Source organism: Rhipicephalus sanguineus, chromosome 4 (assembly GCF_013339695.2).
Source record: "Rhipicephalus sanguineus isolate Rsan-2018 chromosome 4, BIME_Rsan_1.4, whole genome shotgun sequence".
NCBI lineage: Eukaryota > Metazoa > Arthropoda > Arachnida > Ixodida > Ixodidae > Rhipicephalus > Rhipicephalus sanguineus.
The window spans coordinates 157,264,434-157,288,626 of NC_051179.1; the positions used below are offsets into that span (position 1 = coordinate 157,264,434).

General features: G+C 43.0%; 1 protein-coding gene across 1 annotated transcript in view; it reads right to left on the bottom strand.

Moving 5' to 3' along the window:
- Nucleotides 1-24,193, bottom strand: part of LOC119391780 (fibrinogen gamma-B chain-like) — a 101,352-nt gene that overhangs the window by 36,791 nt on the left and 40,368 nt on the right. Inside the window, 5 exon segments of the mRNA XM_049415399.1 lie at nucleotides 14,602-14,761; nucleotides 14,764-14,843; nucleotides 14,845-14,908; nucleotides 17,687-17,854; nucleotides 20,801-20,906. Coding sequence (XP_049271356.1) covers nucleotides 14,602-14,761; nucleotides 14,764-14,843; nucleotides 14,845-14,908; nucleotides 17,687-17,854; nucleotides 20,801-20,906 — 578 coding nt within the window.

The window sequence follows — 24,193 nt, forward strand, 5'->3', positions numbered from 1 at the left end:
CAGTAAAGTTCTTCGCCCCCCCCCCCCACCTCTCTCTTCCACGCCAACGTATGTTATACAGCATGGCTGGAGAGGGACATAGCGACCGGGCGTCACCTAATGCAAATTACATAACTGGTGGGCCGTTTAAAGCTTCCAACCCATTACAAAGGTGGAGCCATAATTCTTCATCGTCATCAGTCGTCGCGTCAAGAAAGTGCACATAATGTTTACAGACGTGTAGCTGGTGCCTCGCGTCTCCGCAGAATGACGGATAATGGCTTAGTAGGCGCTTCTGAACTTCACAAAAATTGTGATTTATGGCTTAGTGGGTACCTTGCTAGTGTACTTGTATTAGCAGCCCCATGAAAGCTTACAACGGTGATTTAGAAACGCCGCTCTTCCAGCTTTCGCTGTGACTGTGCTGCGGTTTCAGCGCAGGCCTGGCGTATTTTTCTTTGTGGATCATGACCTTTTGATTGAAGTAACTGGCAATGGTACTCCCTTCAGCCAACTTACCGATCCATTACTCCTTTTTGGGATTTCAAAGCTTTTTTCGCATTCTGTATAGTTTCGATGAAAGCTGCAAACTATTCACAGACTGACCACGTCTTTGGATCACGTGTTTGGAAGAAGATCACTGACATTTAGCTCTACGGACTGATCAGGTAGGGAAAATATTGCCAAGGGAATTGTTGCAACTGACCTAGTACTGACATGAAGTGTCGTAGATTACGATGCGAAACCTGCAATGAAAAAAGTGCAGCAAAGTACTATGTGAGTGGCAGTTATAAATGTTATGAAGGAAGGAAGGAATAGGAGATAAAGAAGAACATACTGTTGGGCGAGTTGGTAATGCATTCTGTAAAAACTGCGCAAAAAACGTGGACAAAGGGGAGAAACGGACGACACAAGCGAGGAGATAAAGAAGATGAAATGGAGTCACGTAAGTGCTTAGCTTGTAATCCTATCCTGGTGACTGCTCTTTGCCAGAAATACCTGCTATTATTTAGAGTAATTTAAGATGTGTACCCTAGACCGCATGAAGCGTTTGGTAAATAAACGTCCACACCATGACAGTTCTTTGGTCATATCTGGTAAATAGAGCCACCAAAAGGCAAAGACAAACAGACCCACGTTTTTTTCGAATACAAAGCTACTGCTCGCCATGCTTAACACTGCCTACAATCATTACTTCAATTTACATTTAATCATCTCAAGAGACCCAGATTACTGGAACACATTTATGGGCCCCAGGATCTGAAAATCGCACGCAGTGTCGCATGCCGAGTACCTTGGCGCTTTCTGTCTCAAGAATAGAGATTATTTATGAGCAATATGTACTAGGCGTCGCCTACTTAAAACGAATGTCTTAATTATTTATGTGAGGTTCTTTGCGGATATACTCTCGTTGCACGACACATTAATAATTTTTTAATACTGTTGCATTACTTTCTAGTAGCCGGCGCAATGGACAAACTAGTATAGCATAGGATATTGCCTACAACGCATGAGCTTGTTGACTTGGAGATTTATATCTAAATTTGAGTGCAAGAAAGTAGTAAAAAAATGAAGGTCATATTTCTGTTGGTCCCAACACTGTCCTAACCTCAGTCGTTTCTGAGGTACTGCTGCAATGTAGCGACACTGAAGAATGAGAAAAGAGCGAGACAGCTAGTCAACCGTTCGAGAATATAGTTTTCGTAGTTTGTGCCCAGATTAGCATGGGAAACTCGAGCATCGGGATTGTGGACGTTCCTGTCGTCAGCCTTTTAACTGATACGTATAGAACAAGTGGGCCGGATATTTAGACACAACCCACGCTACGCTTCAGCGTCGACATTCGTTTTGTTGCAAAATGTGCGCTGTTATTTGAGTTGCGCGCGTAATGGGACAAAAACGCCTTTTGTTCGGGGACGCGGGTAACTATACGACCTTGCCATTTCCAAGCAGCATGCGCGTGTTTAAGCGAATGCACCCTGAACAGTTACTCTAATTTCATCAATTGCAATATGCTCCAGGAAGCGACAATAGCTGAAACAAATATTTACATTGCCTGATTACTTGCCATTTCGAGCTACACGCCATACAGTGCTGGCTGCAACGCAGGCTTTTCTAATATTGAAGTGAAAAAAGCATTATGTGCCGCATCAAACATGGGAATTGACCGCCGGAGACGGCGGCGCTGACACGTGGGAAGCAAAAAATCATCATCGCGTGATGACGTCACCATGTGACGTCATCATGACGTCACACATGGTGACGCCATATGCTGACGTCACCTCATGAAATCGTCGCTTGCTCAAACGGGGGGCATCAGTACATCGACTAAGAAAAATAAACGATGGCTTTCGCCTTCAAGTCGATTTAGACAATTGCATGAGGGGCCCAGTGAGTTTTGTGTTAAGTGGTGGCTTTATCTTCAAGCCCTTGTGCATATGAACCTAGAAATTGGCAACTAGCGTCCCAAATTCAAAACGGTTTGCCGAATAGAAAGGGAACTGGGCATCTTACATGCGGATACTATAACTGTATATTTGAAATGCGGTATTCTTATATTCACGTAAAATATTTAGAAAAAAGCACTGATTGTTTTACAATGCTGAAAAGTAAAACCCATTGCACAAATCTAAAGGCGAGGATTCAAGAACTCTGTGGTGTTTTAAGTTGCTGTATTAGTGAGATTAAAATGAATAAAATCGAGGTATCGCAGGTTACCAGTTTAACTTGCGATGGATATTTCCAGAAAAAAATATTATTAACGTTCTATATATATATTTTAAGCTCCGAATTTTGGAAAAATAAGCTTGAACTTAAGATCATTTTTAAGACTCACTTTAGAAAACAGCAAGAACTATTTCTTTAGTAGAGTTGCGTGGGCCTTCTTTGCTTTAAACAATGGGAATGCATCATAACATACCGGTACTGTCATCACTTTTAGAAATATTTGTGCCCAATGTCGCCATTTTAGTTGCTGCGGTCACAAAAAGAATTTTCTCTTCTTCTGGAGTACAATAAACGTCCTTCAAGTTCGGCAGCTATATTCTTCAGAATGTTTTCGCGAACATGACATATTTCATCAAAAGAATCGGTACTGATTGAAACTATAGGATATTTCTAAGCATAATAATAATACATGCGCCCGTTATAACAAAAGACGAACGGTGATGTAAAAGGACAGCGAACAAACAATCTTGAGCATGAAGGCTATCGAGAGCCCGTGTACAGAAATAAAACCATGCAATGCACAACGCAGACCTGGCAAACATAATAAAAATACTATGCAAGCCTCCATAACATGCTTCTGATGTTTTATTTTTCGTTTTTTGTGCGTAATTTATGTGTAATACTGTCACCAGTACGTTATCTATTGTGCCACTTTGTTTCTGCAATTTTTTCTGCTGCTGAGCTCAAAGACGCTGGTTTCGTTAACGACAATGGCGGTCACATTTCGACGAGGGCGAAAGCAAGAACACCCGTGTACATAGATTTAAGCTAAACGTTTAAGAAGTTCAGATGTCTAAAACTATTTTGGAGTACCCCATTACGGCGTGCCTCGCAATCATATCGCTGCTTTGACACGTTAAACTCAAAAGCTTATTATTGCTTTTGAAATTTGATTGACTCTCTGCATTAACGAGGCTGCTAAAAATTACTAATGTTAAGCTCATTATAAATAAATAAATAAATAAATAAATAAATAAACGGCATTTGAAACAATTGCACTCATGAGAGTGCCGACATATACGTGAGCGGGGACGGAACATGACCTGCCATCAAGAGAGCCAACCACGTCATGAAGTCGCTGCATCCATGAAGAAAAACGAAGGAACGATATACAAAAGTAGGCCTAGGAAGAAATATTAGGCCGGCAGTAGTTGCAATTCGATGTACAAGAAAAATTTCAGGTAACGAACTCTGGAAATAGTAAAGCACATTTTTTTTAAATCTAGGTGCAAAGACGCGTGGGATAGTTCCAATGGGATAAGTCTATTGCGTTTAATTGGTTTATTAAAATCAATTATATAAATTTTTCTAATATGCAGTTTAGGGCCAAGTGCGTTTTGTTATGTTGTAGAGGGCATTCGAAAACGAACAATCCAATGTTCTTTGGCAACGTACATGCTCCGCGCTACCGTACTTACTGTTCTCAAACATACTTCGAGCGAAACAACCAGCGCGCGTACCATCACCCCGTCTCTTATCGGGTACGACGGCGCTTCGCTGCCGTGTGTGCCCGTCAAAAAACATGGTTGATCCCTACAACATAGGAATCGGTATAACACGAAGGTGAAACGCGTCTGTACAAAAGTAGTTCAATATTCATTGTACATTGTTAAATGAGAGCTTGCAGAATGTCTGTTGGTGTTTGGCAACCATAGCACCGTTTGATGTGGACGCACCTACGTAGACACTAGTGGCAAATCTCCATCCCGACAACTAATGTCAATGATCGGTATTAAACCTTTGCGGTAGCTGCAGTAGTTATCGTAAACCCGGACACAGCATGTCGTAAATCCCGCAGAAAGATGAGCGCATCATCACTAGTACTCTATTTGCGCTCATGGAAAACGTCGTCTTTTAGGAGAGAAGGCAAGGTGCGCACTCTCCAGCAATTGGGTTACCTACACTTCTGCTCATGCATACATGAGCAATGTACCATCGCAGCATCCACATCATTTCATTTGTATAAATAATGTGTTCGCGATCCCCTGCAAAACTCACAACAGTAATACTTGAATTAAGAAATATTATTCCGATTTCTTTGTAGTTATATGTATTTATGTATCGCTATGTATCTAAAATATGTATTTATTGTATTTCGTTGCACTTTTATGTACTTATATTTGCTCTGTAGCTCAGCAGTACCTACTATTGTTGAAAAATGGACCCCTGCAACTGCCTTTCATTGGGCTCTGGGGTCCTACCTGTATAATAATAACCAGCCATTATATGTATGTTACACAATAGAATTAATTAATTATTAATGATTGATTGATTGATTGATTGATTGATTGATTGATTGATTGATTGATTGATTGATTGATTGATTGATTGATTGATTGATTGATTGATTGATTGATTGATTGATTGATTACTACACAGCGGTTCAGGAACGAGAGAGGCAGAGCTAGCAACTTGAGCCGTGAACGCGGCACACTAACACTGGCGTGTCTCTCACTGCAAGAAAGCACTTACTCAAACTGTATTGAAACGAAATACAGTGGAAATCGGTAAGCCAGCCTCCGCTGCGCGGACAATATCAAAAACGCGTTCTGTTGGCGCTTGTTAGTGTCAGGATGCAGTTCTTCACTACAAATCTCCATAACGGCGACACCGCCCCACGCGAACCAAGGTCACCATGAAAGGGAGAAGGTATGCGCGATATAAGGCGCGTTTGTAAAATCGCATGCATGAGCGTTGGTAGCGCATAGGTGAAGTCATGGGTTCGACTCCCCGGTCATGCAAATCAGCGAAACATTTAGGGGCGAAGTGCCTTACGGTCTCGCCCTGTCGGCGTGTCATGTCGTCGTCATGTCGGCGTGTAATGTCGTAGTCACGGTCCATTATAAAAGGGGTTTGCGCCACTAAAATTGGGTAAATCCCACTACTCGCCAGCGGTTCACATTGTGCATATTATGAGTTAAACGATCGTCGTTCTGCGTAAAACATGATGTTCGGTCAGGCAGCGGTGTCAAAATCCCCGACGGAATTTACCAAGACGCTCAAGTTTCTTATCTGAAATCAGACACAAACGTGCATCTCTACGGTGAAATCAAAGCTTTGAAACACCACTTCTTGAAACATGCCTGCGAAGTGATGATGCTTTAGTGGACCGGTGGCGAGTAAAGAAATAAATAGTAAAGATTTTCCTGTGGAAAACACCGGCGCACACTGCATGATTCGCCCGTCCCCAGGTGTCATGTTAGTGGAGCTGAAACAACCTTCTCTACATGCTTGTTCTCCTGTTTTTGTCTTTGTCATCTCTTCGTTAGCATTTTACCGAGGTCACATCCTTGACGGAACTGATGTTAGTGAAGCCTGGGTGGACCCCGGCATAAAACACTTCAGTGTTAAAATGCTGACGCACTGGAAAGCCGATGCCTAGAGTCGTGGCCACTCATGTCGCCACGGTCCGCGCGTCGGTTGCTTCTGCGTAAGCGGTACTTTTAAATTTTTTTTCATTTTAAGTTTTCGTTTCGTGAACACGAGAGCACATGTTTTCAAATTAGAAATTGCGGCGGCATACACTGTGCTTTTGCAGCTCCAGCGTGCTGGAGAATACAAAAAATTAAAATAAATAAATAAATTAATTAATTAATTAATAAAACAGCACAGTACGCTTCGGAAAGGTTCAAATTGCTATAGCGCATCGGCTTTCACGTCTGTAAGTCGTGATGTCGACTGTCGACAGTCCTCTACTGAGCAGTGAATGTGGGTATGCATGCGCTTCTTGTACTTCCCTGAGATTTGTGGCTCAGTTGCACAGCTCAAAGCGAGCGCTTAGCGATATCTGAACGAGCACATGAAAAAGTTTAGCTATAAGCGGAACTTTTGGAGTACAACCTATTTGGATAGCGGCTTGCTCATGAGCTTTAGACCAGAAGACTCTCTCCGTCTTCGAAACTGCTTCGGCCTCTTCAAACAGATCGGCGTAAACTGTAGAGTGCGTCTGTGTCTGTCAAAAATTTTCTTCCTGAGCTAAATGCTGTTGAGGAACTAAACTTAGTCACTTACCCACCAAAAAATTTCTCCTTTGAAGGTGGCGTTGAAAGGGAAACGTCATTGTCGGGCGTCCTACGCCAGGGGCATCAAGGCCGAGATCGCCGTCACCAGGACGCTTTCTGCGTGGATACCATCTTCCTTCAATGCTGTCTAGCGTCCTCTGTGCATCACGGCTTAAGAAACTGTTGCTTGCGAAAACACGACTCGAGTGTGCATGTAGGCGAACCTTTTCCGATAATTGCTTTCGCCAGGAACACCACTACGACGAGTACGAACACGCATATGTACAAATTTGCACTTAGAGGCAACTCTTCTTTTTTCTGTCAATCTGATGCTTCGTGAACCCGAGAGAACATACACTTAAGACCTAAAATTGAAGAGAATGGCAATTCTAGCTACATGCTTGCTCATTTAAGTGATTCCGCGTGAATGTCAGTTTGGACCGATTGGTGGCTTTGTAACTCCGATCTCACAAAAATAATGCAACATGTTTTTTACAGATTAAGTTAGAGCACGCGCTTGGCTCTACTTTCGGGGAGTTTAAAAAAATCAAAGATGGCGTTTTTTTTGCATTTCATAATATTCCGTTTTTGGAGACATGCCTTCACTTATGCATTCTTGGTTTGCGTTTGACATCGTCCTCGGCAGTCATATTTAGCACAGTTGTTAAAGTAATGTGTGGCAGCACTCTGGGAAAGTTTTGAAATTCTGGATATTATGGAAGCGAAACAAGTCTTAAATTAGAGAATTATTGAGCAAAATGCAGTATTTGTCATTTTTTATTATAGTATGTTAAACCAAACTGCAAGATAGCATCACTTTAATAACGCACTTTACTCATAGTAAGCGAAGAAACATTTTGGGACGCACAACAACAGTTGTTTTGAAGGATCTCGTCAAATTTCGATTTTAGCGCACTTCGCAAAAAACCGGTTCGGCTGAGCGGAGACTTCCGAATTCGTTTCACCATGGCAAGAGTTTTTTTTTCGCAAAACTAAGATTGGTTTTGTGGGCCTGGAGACTCGGAAAGCAAAATATTTTTTTTTTCAGTGAAATAAAGGGGGGCCCGCGGACATGCACCGACATTCTTATCATAACACACCCAACATGGAATCGCGTCCTGCATGGCCTCTCTTTTGAACAGGCAAGGCGGCTTATCTCTTCTGGGTACTGGCACGTGCCCAAATGCCTCCGGCTACTGTTGCACAGAAAGCTGTAAATGATATCTTTTCACGCGCATACTTGTTGCGCCCCCCAAGTACATACCTCTGGCTTTGTGAACTTTAAAAAAAAAGTAAAGAAAAAAATGTGGTAACGTCCAAGGGTTTAAAAACAACGGCGCACGGTAACCATATTCTGCCGCAACGTGACTTAATAAATTATCAGTTATTTTTGTTTGGTAAACGTGTGTAGCTTCATTCACGTATATATATATATATATATATATATATATATATATATATATATATATATAATATATATATATATATATATATATATATATGTATATATTGTGAGCGCAGTCACTGATTCTTCTTTGTCAACTGGACATATCATCATCATTTGCACAACTTCCTCATCTGTAGATATCATCATCAGTGTGTGCGCGCCGCCAACACCATTCACAAGACCACTTCTACTTACCACCCGCAAACCAACGGCTTGACAGAACGCTTTCATCGCACCCTCTCGGACATGATTGCCATGTACATCAACCCCGACCACACGAACTGGGATTCAATTCTGCCGTTCGTGACGTTCGCCTATAATACGGCTACGCAACGCACCACCGGCTTTGCTCCCTTTTTCCTGGTCCATGGCCGTTCACCGAGTTTCGCTCTCGACGTCTCGTTCCTTACGGCTCCTGCAACCTCAGCAAGTCCTTTATGCGAACAATTTCTGTCTCGCCTTGCACACTGCCGTCACCTGGCCCGAATTAACACCGGCATCTCCCAGGAAGCTCGGAAGTCTCGCTACGACTCGACTCACCGTGCTGTCGCCTTCACCCCTGGCGACGAAGTTCTTCTTTGGACTCCGGCGCGCGTTCCCGGCTTATGCGAAAAATTCATGAGTCGCTTTATTGGACCTTACACGGTCATTGAGCATACATCGCCCGTTAATTACCGTGTCTCACCGCTTAGACCTGCTTCCGATCACCGTTGCCGTGGGACAGAAATCGTGCATGTTTCTCGGTTGAAGCCGTATACACGACGTACCTCTTAATACTGTCGCGCGGCCAGGCGGCCGCTTCCAGCGCGAGAGGGAATTAGTGTGAGCGCAGTCACTGATTCTTCTTTGTCAACTGGACATATCATCATCATTTGTACAACTTCCTCATCTGTAGATATCATCATCAGTGTGTGTCAGCTCGAGCTCGACTCGAATAAAGCGGTTCCTTATATATATATATATATATATATATATATATATATATATATATATATATATATATAGCACGAGCTAATTCATTGGCAACAACTTTAAAATATTGACAACAGTTTCGACTCAGGGGATAGTCTTCGTCAGGGTGGCACGTACCAAAGCTTTCGCAACGATTATAACTCGTACGAATGTTGTGTTCCATGCCACACTGAAGAACCAGCCGAAACGTTTGTCAACATAATAAAGGGGCACTGGGACCAGTTTTGGAAGGTGAGTTTACTTCGCCAAACAAATATCCTGTGCATAGAGACGGCTCTGCGCAAGTGTGAAGTCCGTTCTCTCTGGTATTTTATTTTGATATTAAAGTCGATTGTCGCATAGTGAACCTACTGACAACGACAGTATCATGATGTCAGGCTACAGTGTCAATTCTGGTGACTTCACGCACGAGTAATCTAGTTGTCACGCCGTCAGCTACCAAAATATTCAAAATGGCTGCTTGTGCACGGCCAACAAACGTTCGAAATGTGACTACCGCGTCACCAACGGAGCCACGGATCGGACAAGCCATTGAAACGTCACGAAACGTCATGCGCGAGCACGTTACGAGAAGTTCATACCGTGTTGTGACATCAGGGTACCGTAGGAACTGAAAGTAGATTTTATACACATACTGTTATTTATTCAAGGTCACTGACGCTTGCCAGTGTATTTTCCACGCTCTTCAGGTATTGGCCTTTCATTTGACTTTAAAGAAATCGAAAACCAAAATTTACGTGTCAGTACCCCTTTACACTTCCGCGCGCGTCGTGCTTCCTCGCTTACAATATACAAATGGTACCGGGGCACTTTCTACACACACACACACACTTTATATATATATATATACGGGTCATTCCATGCAAATGTCCCAATCGGGGTGCTCGACAAAAATGAATTTCTCTGAACAAATCTGAGAAAATTACACACTTATAAACATTAGTTCTACAGTATTTTCCCAAAATAGTTTGAGCGGCAAAAATTTTTCAGGCACGTGAGCGCCATTCGAACTTCTCGAAATGGTGGAAAACCAGGCACGAAAGAGAAATTTGCGATAAATTTACCGTTTCATGCATTCATTCGAAACTGGCTTTTTTGTGTTTTTACGGCATCGCGCTTTCATTATAGGACAGTTGGTTATAGTAGCTTTACATTTCTCACTCCTTAGCACGTAGGTGAAATTGAGCAACTTGCCGCATATTCGGGGATTTTTTTACAAAAGACGATTGCAGACCAAATACATCAATTATTTTTATAGAACTCTCCACAAAACTTAGTATCTCCTAATGTTTTTGTTTTGCCTGTGTGCGGCGCACAGGCTCTAAAATAAAGTCCTGAACTTGGAGAAAACGCTACATTGGCCTATGTTGAGACGTCTGTAGCACCCTAAGGTGGTCCAAGAAAAAATAAGCAAAAAAACGCATACGATTGAGAATAATAACAACTTTGTCCACAGAAAGTTTAATCGAAGTAGTTTTTGTTTTAGTCTAGAAAAATGTTTTTGAACTTTAGTCCCACCATTGCATTATTTTGCTATGGGGGCAATACAAACCGACTGAATTTGCTGTATAAAAAAGAGGTACTTTATTAGTATCAGAAGGTTTTCAGTTCCTTTTGTTAGTACTTTATATTGTTTATTACATATCAAGGTGATAATGATCAGAGGCAAAAATATAACAATACCATTAGCATAGATGCTAAAACTCTCCAATAATGAATCGCATTACTTACTGCATGCGGCTCTGAGAATCAATTGGCGTCAAAATAAGTTAAGTCCCATAGTTCATGTAAACTGGAGAACGGAGGCGTGAGCGTGGACATTGGCGTATAGCAAAATCCAAATGTAGTTTCCCATAGTATTCCGCAACGAACGGCGTACGTAAACTGTGAGAACGCGCCGCGTAGGCGTTGACTCATTCCGTCTGTGGACATTATAGTCCCCGACACTACGGACGGGATATGCCAAGCTATTTTTCACATCCATATTTGTATGGTTGCAGGCAGCAGATTTTGGTTAAATTAGAATTTGTCAGTCTTGTAACATGCACTGTTTTCCAGCTCTTATGAGATTACAACAGCCTATTTTTGTGGAGTAGTTGTCCGGCGCCACCGCCTCCGCCTCCAGGGTGCGTAAAAATGCAATCCCGAAGTAACACTACGGGATTCGGGATTATGCCAAGCTATTTTTACATCCATATTTGTATGGTTGCAGGCATTAGATTTTGGTTAAATAGTAATAATCAATATAAAGTCAGTCTTGTAACAAAGGAACTCAAAACCTTGTGCTATTAATAAACAGCTCTTATGAGATTACCTCTTTTTATGCCTATTTTGTGGAGTAGTTGTCCGGCGCCACCGCCTCCGGTTTGTATTGCCCCCATATCAAATCCCCATATCATTTGCGGGACTAAACATAAAAAATGCCCCACCCTCCCCGAAGGGAATCGTAAGGAAATGCGATTATGCTGGGAAATTTCTTGCGCCGAGAGTACTAAGCGGGGTAGTAATTTTAATGGCAATAAAGCTGGACAAATGCTTTATTTTTGCCTCTGTTTAAGTGTCTCCCTTTTGGGCGCCTCTTTCATATGTAATAATCAATATAAAGAACTAACTTCCTAAAAGGAACTCAAAACCTTGTGCGTTCGTATTAATAAACACCTACCTCTTTTTTATGCAGGATGTTGCAGTCACCGCCTTCAATGTATTGCCCCATATCAAAAACCCATATCATTTGCGGGACTAAACATAAAAAATGCCCCCACCTCCCGAACGCGCTGTTTTCAGGCTGTAAGGAAATGCGAATGCATTTCTTGCGCCGAGAGTACACGGGGGTAGTAATTTTAATGGCGTAAAGCTGGACAAATCGACGCGCTCAAGTGTCTCCCTTTTGGGCGCCTCTTTCAACGAACGCTTCCTACGTGCGTTCGTAATCACCTCAGGGATGTTGCCACCGCCTTCAATGCAGCACAAACGCGTTTAGAACGGCTGTTTCAGGCTGTGCCAATGGTAGCACAACGCGTTTCAAAACGCACTGCATTGAGGCGGTGGCCGCAGGGGAGGAGAGAGAGCGAACGGCGAGAGAAGGAGCGGCCGAAGCACTGCACCTGCCCTCTCCTACACACTCTCCACACACGCGGGAGCTCGGATGCGAGCGCCCTCACACGCCAGAGCGCGCTCCTCCTCTCCACTCATTCTCCGCTACTCCGCCCGCACCACCTGCTCCGGTTGCGAGGGGCGAGGATGAGCGCGCGCGCCCGCAGCTGTTGCTAGGGGAGAGGGAGTGAGAGCGGAGAGGCGCGCGGACAACGCCGGATGCCTCACATAGCCCGACTAAGAAATGCATTCGCATTTAAAAAAATTTTCATCACTAAAACAATAACTACTTCGATTAAACTTTCTGTGGACAAAGTTGTTATGATACTCAATCGTATGCGCTTTTCTGCTTATTTTTTCTTGGGCCACCTTAGGGTGCTCCAGACGTCTCAACATAGGCCACTGTAGCGTTTTATCCAAGTTCAGGATTTTATCTTAGAGCATGTGCGCCGCACACAAGCAAAAGAAAAACTTTACGCCATAGTACGTTTTATGGAGAGTTCTATATAAATAATTTACGTATTTGACCTACAATTTTCTTTCGTAAAAGAAATCCCCGAAAATTCGGCAATTTACTGAATTTCACCTACGCGCTAAGGAGCGAGAAATGTAAAGCTACTATAAACATCTGTCCTGTAATGAAAGCCCGATGCTCTAAAAACACAAAAAAGCAAGTTTCAAATGAATGCATGAAACGGTAAATTTATCGCAAATTTTTCTTTCGTGCCTGGTTTTCCACCATTTCGAGAAGTTCAAATGGCGCTCACGTGCTTGAAAAATTTTTGCCGCGCATAATATTTTGGGAAAATACTGTTGAATGTCTATAAGCGCGTAATTTTCTCAGATTTTTTCAGAGAAATTCATTTTTTTCGAGCGCCCTGGCTGGGACAGTTGGCATGGAATGACCCATATATATATATATATATATATATATATATATATATATATATATACATATATATATATATATATATATATATATATATATATATATATATATGTGTGTGTGTGTGTGTGTGTGTGTGTGTGTGTGTGTGTGTGTGTGTGTGTGTGTGTGTGTGTGTGTGTGCATGTATGTATATATGCACACACAATTGTCTAAATTGACAGCATTAATTGCTAGTTTTATCACAGGGTGTTAGTGCGAGAAGACATAACAGATACACGGCTTGAACAACAAGTTTTTTTGACTTCATGTAAAGAAAAGTGAACGTACTGAGGAAGTCCTCGGTTGATAAATAACGTCAGAATTCGAACACCAGCAGCATATGGTCGTATTTTGACCGCGCCTTTCACGGCCGGGTGTTGCACAGTTGCGCCCGTACGGTTGTTCGTAAAGTCAGGCACTCCTTTCTTGTCGCTGCACGAGCGACAGCTGCAGGAGCCCCTGCAGATGAATAATTTTTAATATCCATAGTAAATTTAGTACGTTAAATATCAGCTGTCATGATTTTAACGTCAGCTTCGAACGACCTGCTCTTACAACCCAGAGTATACAGTGTACTCGGCTGAAAATGAACAAAATAAACGGTGCCTAGCTTGCCTTTTTCGCTTGCTATGAAAATGAAATTAAAGATGTATAAGAGAGCATAATAATAATTCCTCGCGTTTTACGTCGCAAAGCCGCGACATGATTATGAGGACGCCTCAGTGGAGGTCTCCAGAAATTTCAACCACCTGGGGTTCCTTAGTGTACACCTAAACATAAGTAGACGGGTCTCAAGCGTTTTCACCTCCACCGGAAATGCGGCCGCTGCGACTGCCGTTCGATCCCGTGACCTTCGGGTCAGCCGGCGAGCGCCATAACCAATAGACCGGCGTCGCGGGTAATAAGAAGGAATAAGATCATTACTGCAGTTAATTAGATAAATTCTTACACATATGGCAAATACACGATAAGCATTCGCGCTAACCATCGTGCGGATATTTTATTTATTTCCACGAAGTTCGCTGTCATAAAAACTTGAAAACTGCGTGGCTTGTAACCCTGGCGAGGCAATGAAATGAGAAAGGAAGATCCCTCATAGGGTTAAGGATGATGTCGCTACAGGCGAGGTTAGGCTGGACGACCTCAGCAGCCAAACGATCGTCCTCCGAACAAGCATTGTGAATAGAAAACAATGCAGCATTTTTGTGACGATCCGTTGCCTAGCTACAACAAAAAGATGCTATAGGCAGCCGGAAAGAAAACACAGCACGCAACTATACATGTGCATGTGGCATAAATAAGAGCGTATAATGCTGTTCGAGCTCCTCTAAGCCATCCAAATTTCGTGCTTAATTCTGTGTTCCATACGCATGAAAGAGACAAACAGCAGCCGCGGTATACTTTCTTTATATATAGCTATTTTATTATTCCAACCAAGCTTTTGACCATCTTATTGATTCGGGAAAAACTTGAGTTCCTTCTCTTTCCCTTGCAAAAGGCGAGCAGGCCTGATCATCATCTCCATATAAGGGTACGAGTAGTAGTACAACTTTCCCGCGTGGTCGCGTATGCTCCAGTCGATGCCGTCACCGTAGCTCTCATGGAATCCATTAAGTTGAGACCGTTCGGGTTGCACGCGTGGCAGTCGCTGTACCACCAGGCCCCGCTATATTGCTCGGCACAGTTATAGGATGAAAGCGTCGTTGTCTCTATCGTAGGTAGAAAACTTTTGACCATCGGCGTGTCTCATTGCGTCCCATCCTGTAAGAGAAATATATATTAGGCGAATGTAACGAATAGAAGAATATGCGGCACTCGTGAAAAGAGTAATCTGTCGGAGCTACACTTCACTCCTTCAGGTAGAAAACCAGAAAGAGGACTTGTTGCGAAGCAACGAGTGTTTTTCTGGGTTTGTCTCTGGAGTGATGCAGAAGATGAAGAAGAGGACGAAGAGGAGGTCAGAGAGAGCACGTGCTGGCACATGACGATGATAGCCTTCTGTCGGCTCTGCATCTGTTAACAAAAAGCTTAAGATCTCCGTTGTAAAAAAAAGTAAAAAAGAAGCAAAACAAGTAAACTGAGCACGCGTGCTGCGCGTCTGCTTTGTCCAAGTCGTCTTTGCGCCGTACGCGTGAACAGAACGCACTATAGGCAGTGAAGGCGCGTATAGCGCATCGTCGCAATGCCGGCAAACCAGCACATCGCCTCTAAAGCTGCCTAGTCTTAATAATATTTGTTCGGGTTTAATGTCACAAAACGGCGATTTCTCTATGAGAGACACCGTAGTGGAGGGCTCCGGAAATTTTCACCATCTGGTTGTTCTTTAACGTGCACCTAAAGCTAAGTACACGGGTGTCAAGCATTGTCACCTCCATCGAAAATGCGGCCGCCGCGGCCGGGATTCGATCTCGCGACCTGCGGGTCAGCAGTCGGGCACCATCACCACTAGACCACCGTGGCGGGTAAAGCTGATGGCCTTAATTCGTACAGTTTTCCAGTGTGTTCTTATAGGATTGATTGGTTTTGAAATCCGCTGAAACGGCTAATATTTTTGAAGATGTCCACGAACGTAAGATATGTCGTAATTTTATCCGGCAGCTCTAGTCGAAACTTGCGTGAAGCTCAGTTTTCTTTTTTTTTTTTTTGTTCAGGATATCGTGATACAAGGACAATGTTCCTCGTTTTCTATCTCTAGTTTTACCGTCGTGTTTACAATAAGTTGGAATATGTAGTTAGCCATTTCTTCGAGTTCTGCACGTCCACTTAAATATCGCTTTTGCAGCTTCCTAAAAGTGGGGTCTTGACACTTTTATGGCACAGAAGCAGCACTTCTATATTTATTTATTTGAACTCATCAAACATAATTATGTTTAGGTTGTGCCGCTGCTTCGTTGATCTCATTACTGATGTCGCATTATAGAGGGTCGGTAATTCTCGCTGTTATAGCTTAATACGATTGCGTGCCGGTATACAGAAAATCTCGTGTATACAGATTGGCGAATCAAAGTAAAATAATGCTGATAACTCGCCTGCCTACAACTTCTCATCATTCTAATGTTGCCATGCGGCCAAAAGAATCACCTACAACTACCTTTATATATTTGTGCGCGCTTGCTGCTATCACGCGGACTCGAAATGTTATCATTGTTTGTATATTAAATTCATGGTGCATCGATGTCGTTGTGTAAGTTGCGTAGCTGTGAGCAGACCATGGGCTCACCAATCACGCCGAGCCCAGCAGCGTGTAAAGGGTAGACCACAGTCGGACGTAACGTTGGCACTCGCGTTAGAGCAGAGACGTCTCGTTTATTGCGACGAAGTGCACGCTGAGGTGCGTTGATGCGCGTATCGGAAGCAGCTGTCGTAGGCGTATTCGTGCGACGCATGACTAAAGCTTGCGGAGTCATTGATGTGCACATGTAATGTTTATTACAATACAACAGAATTCGTTAGCCAACACTGCAACAACATGACGCTTGTATACCGTCTTTTCCAGAAACAGTTTTCAGCGCTGGCGTTGCTCCGTGGTGGAATATTTGACTGCCACGCTGAAGGCACGGGTTCGATTGTGGATCGAGCAGGGATAATTTTTCTTTCTTAATTGCGGGTATTCTCACTCCCGTGACATTTTGGTGGAGTTCCCCAAAAAAGACGATAGTCTTTTTTGGGGAACTTAAACTCAGAAATTTTGGTCTGTCTGTCTTTCTGTTTGTCTGTCTGTCCCCCGATTCAGCCACCCGGCCAAAGTTGAACCACTTGCCCAAGGCCAGCCATCTTGAACTGGTGTGTAGGTTCATACTTGTGTAAATCGTCGATCAAAAAGCAAACACTACGCATATCTGACGCGCAACATCACTACGTAAGTGTTAGGTGGTGTGTTCCTTTATGAGAAAATACATAGATACGTAATTCTAAAGACCCTAGTTTCTTAATAAAGCTGCGCTGAAAATGCGGCTGCGTAGAAAATGCAACGCTATGACGGCGACGAACGCCCTCTGCCACGGAAGAAGGAAACCCTCTGCACAAGCTCATGTTTCGCGACGTATGCCACACTTTGCTGGTGGCAAGGGTTGCGTGATGTGTGCGACAGGAAAGGTACGTCATTCATGTCATGACCTGCAGATTGTGTTCGTCATACGCTTACATCCTCCTATGCGAATTTTGGTTCATTATAAACTTAGGAAACTACCACGAGAGCGCTAAGACTTTAGATAGATAGATAGATAGATAGATAGATAGATAGATAGATAGATAGATAGATAGATAGATAGATAGATAGATAGATAGATAGATAGATAGATAGATAGATAGATAGATAGATAGATAGATAGATAGATAGATAGATAGATAGATAGATAGATAGAAGCGGTCAAAGTAGCTTTAGTTCACTAAGAAATGATTCGCACTTGAGATACTTCATCAAGATAGAGAAGTCGGTCAGAGATATCTTTTTTTAGTAATATCACTCGCAAAGTAGACTGCCTTGCAACAAGAATATCAAGCATGACGAATTGTTGACATGTGAATTAAAGTACTAACCTAGCGGTCCGATGAAGTTTCCCATTTCCAGCTGGTACATATTCTCAGCATTAGACACACGAAACTTGCTGTAGTATATGGAGACCTTGTCGTTCGTAGTATTCCTCAGAACAATGCGCAGAGTCATGTGTCTATTGCCGGACGTCAAGGCATTTAGAGCTTCGTTTCCTAGAAGTGATGAATGAAAAGCTTATTTAAAAATCAAGACTTCGACGAAGACTGCTCTGGTCGTGAATGCTCATAGTCAAAGGTACAGGAAGACGCTAACCAAATACAAAAATAACTGTAAGTTTATTTTTGTACTTGATCGGCGCCTTCCTTTTACCTTTGACTGAAAGTCTTATCAATTGCCCAAACTAGTGTGCTCGGCATCACGCGTATACCTCATATGCAATATACAATGGTACGGAATACAGCGGTACAGTATAAATAAAGCCGTTGCATGCGCGTTCGAATAAGCATGGGACTGTAAGCTCACGTGCCCTGTCGACTGCGCTGTTGTACTATACTCTCAGGCTAAGGGTAGTATAACGTATACTATTATATCGTGGTTTTTGACATCGGAGCTCTTTAAGCTTGCACTGATTCTGAAGGCGGCCATCGAAAACAAGCGTCAAAGCCCGTGGGCTATGTGCCAAGCAGCTCCTAGCATAGCAGAGCTGCGCACGGTATAGCATAGCAAGGGGGTGGTAAAGGGTAGTGAAGACGAGGACGAGTAAAGTGAAGGTGAGGAGGAAGAAAAAGGGGAGGGAGAGGATATAGCGTGGTATAGCCTTGGTAGTATAATTTGGCAAGATGGATGGGAAAGAGAAGTCAGGATGATGAGGACTGATGTACGGGTGAGGAGGAGGAGAGAAAGCAGCCATAGTCTAGTCATGTACAGTATAGCCGGGCGTGTGGAAAAGAAATGAGCGTGAGAAGGAATGATGTGAGGGGTAGGAGGTGAGAAAGGTGGAGGCAGGGCTATACAGGAAGAGACTCGACAGCTGGGCTAGTTGGTTGAAATGCGTGGCTTGGCTGAACTAAGCGCACTACAGACGAAGAAAAACGAAGGACAACCGGACAAGCGCTTGTCCTGTTGTCCGTTCTTTTCGTATTCGTGTGTAGTGTGTTCAATTCAGTTAAACCATGCAATGTAGAAAAAGGTAAAGAAAGAACGAAATATGAAAGGAAGAAGAAAAAAGATGTCGACAGAAGGAAAGAAATATGAAAGATAGAAGGAAGTGCACAATCTGCGCTGACCATGTGGTCGCGCTCAGCTTGCCAGCTTCGCTGATTACTTAGATTTCACAGGCATGGAACTGGCTTTAATTTTCCATTGAGGTATAATGCTTTGGTCTAGCACAATTTTGTCGCGATTTCTCGACAGAAAGAGAGGCAGTCTAGAGGTTCCACTGAGTTCTTTATAACAAAGCTGAAGACTCGTACAAAATATTTACGCTAACTTACACGTATGAGCAATTTATTTCAGGCTCACTTTAGTCTGTGTCAACGTGAGGCACGCACCTGCAGCCAGAGTCTTGAAAGGCTTTGAAGGTTGGGGCATCTTTCTACTGTAGTTAGGCGATTATGTTTGCACCAAAATGGCTTTTTCGCCCGAAGGGCGATACACTCAGAGCAATAGTATTGCGCCTAACAAGTATAAAAGGTTCGCAGTTTTATCAGATCTATATACCGCAGTAAGCATTCATGCAAAAATAAATTAAAGAGCACGGCGCCTGAACGCACTGTCAAACACGGACACATCTCTATGAATGAATGCAAATGTAAGCATTCACAGCCATGGCCTGATGAGCAGTTTCCAAGGAAACACGCAAACACATTGAGTTGATTCTCGCTTCCTAGCGATAGCGTGAGCTGAAACATTAGTCGCGCGGATACCCGTGTACTACAGCGAATGCGGTCACACAAGCCTTGAGGCTTTCCCAATCTTTGGAACGCCGCACATTACTTCCGAAAGAGGGCATGGTCATTTTTGCCCTTTTCGTATTTTTTTTAAGCGAGATCCTCATTTGCCTCATAAAACGCGAAAAGTGACCATCGACGTCAGCGTCAACACGAGTGATGCAAAGAAATCGTCATCGTGTGATGAGGTCACCCTATCACGTCATGATGACTTTCGCAGGTGACCAGAACTTGTGACGTCATTATGAGGACATTACATGTCATTGTCGCTTGGTCAAAGGCGGGCCGATATTGGAGGCACTTCAAACGCACTTGAGGTGAGGAAATCTCCCAATGCCTCCTATTCAGGAGGCAAAGCAAAACCGCATTGGATACAGAAATAGTTCGGGGAGGGGTATCAGTGCGAGCGTAGGAGAACAAAAAGTAGAAGTTGTATTTCGCGTTCAACTCGTCTTGTGCAAATGCATGTGGGACCGTGTGAAGTTTACGACCTGTTCAGTTGGACGGTATTTCGCTACCATTAACGGGTTGCCTAAAGACAAGACGCAGATTTACCATGAGCCGCGGAAACCTGCACCCACCTTCCCCCACCTATATACACGCACGCTCCCGAAAATGCGTGCTCCGTCTCATGCTGGCCCTTCATTACACAGCTCAACACAGGCGGCGTGTGGTGGTAAGCTAGGGGCGTTGGGCATTGTAAAAACACCGCAGAAACTAATACGCCGACACGGTTACCACATAATAGTTTTGCGTTACCACATATTAGTTTTGCGGGTTCCTATGATTGCTTTCTTAGTAATTGGATGCGCGTATAAACACGCAGTAGCCGGGCCTTGTCTGTGTTCTCACTTGTTTTTTGTGAATATATGCGACATGGCTTAAACTTAAGGAAAGAAGCACAAGGCGGGTCAGTAGCAGTCATATAATTTTGTTGTACGCTGTGTGTATTCACACTGTGCAAACTAAGGTTACCTTTGCACCATCGATTAGGGTCCACGCGAATGTTTCTTAGTTATTCAACCGTACCATCCTTGCTCATGCTCACAAAATTCTGTAACAGTCTTTCTATGTTTTTTTTTATATTTATCATGGTTAATATTACGAGAAATGTGGTATGTTGCTGCTCAATTTGCGCCGTCTACATCAAGCAGGATTTCATAGTCCAACTTGTTACGGATGAGTCACTTCTGGCTGCAGCCAACTTACCAATCCAATACTCTTCTTCAGGGTTTCCGAATCCATTCGCGTATTCAGTCCAATTTCGGTAAAAGTGGAAAACTCTATTCTTGAACTGCCCACGCCTTTGAATGACCTGTTCGAAAAAAAATAGCAAGTATGAAAACCAGTCAATAATGCAATATTGGCTTTCTTTTTTCTTAACGAACGCGTTAGGGGTTCCTAAAATTCACTTCAAGCACTGGTGTCATATGGAAGGCTTCAGGCAGAGCAAATAGCAGCGAAGTGCCCCGAGAGCAATCACTTCTATTAAATGCTCATAATTGCCTACGAAATCTGTAGTGTTGGTGGTGGTTTATAGCATAGTTGCAGTAACGTACAACCAACAAATTCTTAAACGGAAGCATCAACTTGATGTTCAGTTTGGTAAGCGTGCACATATATAGGGCAGAGGATGGACATACAATTTAAACACAGCCTAGTGAAGAATCGGAGCAAATGGGGCCGGCCATAAGCAAATAAACAAACCCTTGCGTGTTGCTCCTCGGCATTGTTGGTATTGCCTCATGGTAGGACTTCCAAATGAAGTTTATTGTTGAAAAATTACCTTGGATAGTTGGAGGCCATGCACAAACCAGGCAATTAGAATACAGGACTTGATCTGCCATGCGCGCATGGTCTTTGTGATTTTCGTTGACAGAATAAACGGTGTCATTAAGTCAGACGGGCAGATTGTTCTCTTTTCAAAAGATAATTCTGAAAATTGTTTACGTGAGAGCTTTCGCGTGTATATCAACTGTTTGAATAGGTAACAATTGTTTAACAGAGATAATCAAGAAAGTGATGCTGTAAATAGCGTACTTTTTAAGCGGCAATGTTTGGGCTATTTCAAGCGTTATTCTAAAAATGACTTCATCCAATTTGTGAACCGATATCACGTTCTATTGAGTGCCGAGGCACTGCGTCGCGAAGTAGCTGAGCCATCGTGAACACCTTCACCTAACACCTACAACTGTTTCACAGCTACTCTGATTCCGCTCACAAAAGTGCAAATAATTACGATAGAGAAACGCGTCACCTAGAAGGATATAATCTGTCGAATGTTCCTTGCATGCTAAGGAGACGTGCTTAAACTCATAACGTGCAAATAAGAAAAATTCGGCAAATTCCATGTCTTGTGGGAATCGGTTTCATGCGAAAGCAGTCAGCGAGTACTTTTATGCTGTATTTTAGAGCTTTGAGCCAAGGGTTATGAGGTGGATCTACGTGTTTTTGGAAGTGTACTTGAGTGCAGATCGTGGGCTTACCAGGCACGTAGACAACACTGGCGCTTAAAGGGCAGCTTACGGTGCGACGTAACGTCAGCCCTCACGTTAGAGCACATACGTCAGTATTATCAAAATGAAGAGCAATTTATGGTGCAAGGATGTCAATATAATACGTAACTTTCGGTTATGTATTCCTCCGGGGTCGAGCAACGCTTCATTATAGCTTGCTGAATCATAAGAATAAAAATGTAATGTTCATTAGACTGCTATAAAAGCGGAGCCAACACTGGAACCACATACGTTAGCCTGCATGACGCCTGTATCGTAAGAGTACGTATGTAGTATTTATTGCTTTCTTCTGAAATTAGCCAGCACCACAACCACAATTGACGTTACACCGACAGTACGCCTGCGTAGGCACTTTTTTCAAGCCAGTTTCTAGACATGGCGTGGCTCTGTCTGCCACGCAGAATGCTTGGGTTCGATTCCTGCTTGGATCCAAATTTTTATTCTTTGCATTGATCTGGTCAACGCCGCCCACGTCGGTTTTTCTTAACGCTGTCGCACTTTAATTACCTATGTCTGTTCTCGCCGTTCCTGCGTCCCGTCAGTCACCTGCGGTGCATACCCGTACCCCGCGGCCCGTGGTAAACCGTCATGCGCCAGACGTGTCTGGAGGAAAGGGTTTGATCCCGTACGCGAAAGGATTTTCACGTTATGCATGTCATGGCCCCGCAGTCATATTCGTAAGATCCTGTTATCCTCCCACGCCAATTTTCGTCTACACCAAGTTAAGGAGGCGATCATGAAAACACCCCGACGTAGATAGATAGATAGATAGATAGATAGATAGATAGATAGATAGATAGATAGATAGATAGATAGATAGATAGATAGATAGATAGATAGATAGATAGATAGATAGATAGATAGATAGATAGATAGATAGATAGATAGATAGATGTTCGCTAAGATATGCTTTGGATTTAGTAATTAGTGGAGAATATATCAACCCTTCATTCGTGTAGATGGCATTGTGCTCTGTTCAGCGATGGTAGCGAGAAACTTTTAAAGCAAACAAGCGTAAGAACAAAACGAAGAATGCGTCAGATCAAGGTTGAAGGTAAATATGCAGAAGACATATATATGCCGTGGCCGGGCAAAAGGAGTAAAAGCACACTTTTCTCTAGCGCCCTCTAATGGTGCGCTCATCGGGCGTAAGAGGAACGAGCGTGTACGTTGGAGGCGACGTTGTGTCTGGTTTGTGTGCGCGGAACCTACTCATGGGAGAATCCGTGCATCCATTAGGTCACATACATTCGTGAAACTTCACCCATCAATGACGAACGTTCGGGTTTATTGCATTAGGCAAGCCTATTTCTTGGATATGCCGATGAAGGAACAAAAATTATCTCAGCCCGTAACACGTTTAATAGAGATGTGTCATTGATTATACATTTCAGCTGGTTTAGTGCGCAAAAGTCAATGAACGTATTTGATTCTTAATGTGGCCTTGTACTGTGTCCTCTGTTTTGCAAGTGCTTAAGGCCCTGCCAGCCATCGACTGTCGCATACACAATACACAAGCACTAGCGTACGCTCACGAATGGCTCAACAGGGTGAACATACGGGTGTGTTCACATAAGGACAGACCAAGGGGGGTCCCGACTATTTTTTGTTTTGCACGAAATTTTTATATGAGCTGGGCAAATGTCTCTATAGAAAGGAATGAACCTTCGTTTTGCGGAAATTATCACGGATTTCTAGGAAAAAATTCGCGTTTCACAACAGGTGGAAAAAGACAATTCTGAAACATTCAGATTTCACAACTTTGGAGGCCTATCACTAAAAACTTAACGCATTGTGGACACCAGTGTTAATTTTTCGTAAATCTTCAGCAATAGTACTATCGGCCTACGGAAAGTTAAATTTGTGCGACTGACAGTACATTTTTGAAAAATTGCCAAATTTTGATTTTTGAGCGGCTGCCTCTGGCTGACCCCAAATTCAAGGGTCTTTTTTCGCAGTTTTCGCTAAAGCGCTGAAGCTGAAAATATTTCTCACAAGTCTATGAAAGGTTTTTCGCTAATTAAGCAAAAAGTTATGCGACTACACTGCATATTTATTTCGTTATAAAATCCCAAAAATGCCATAA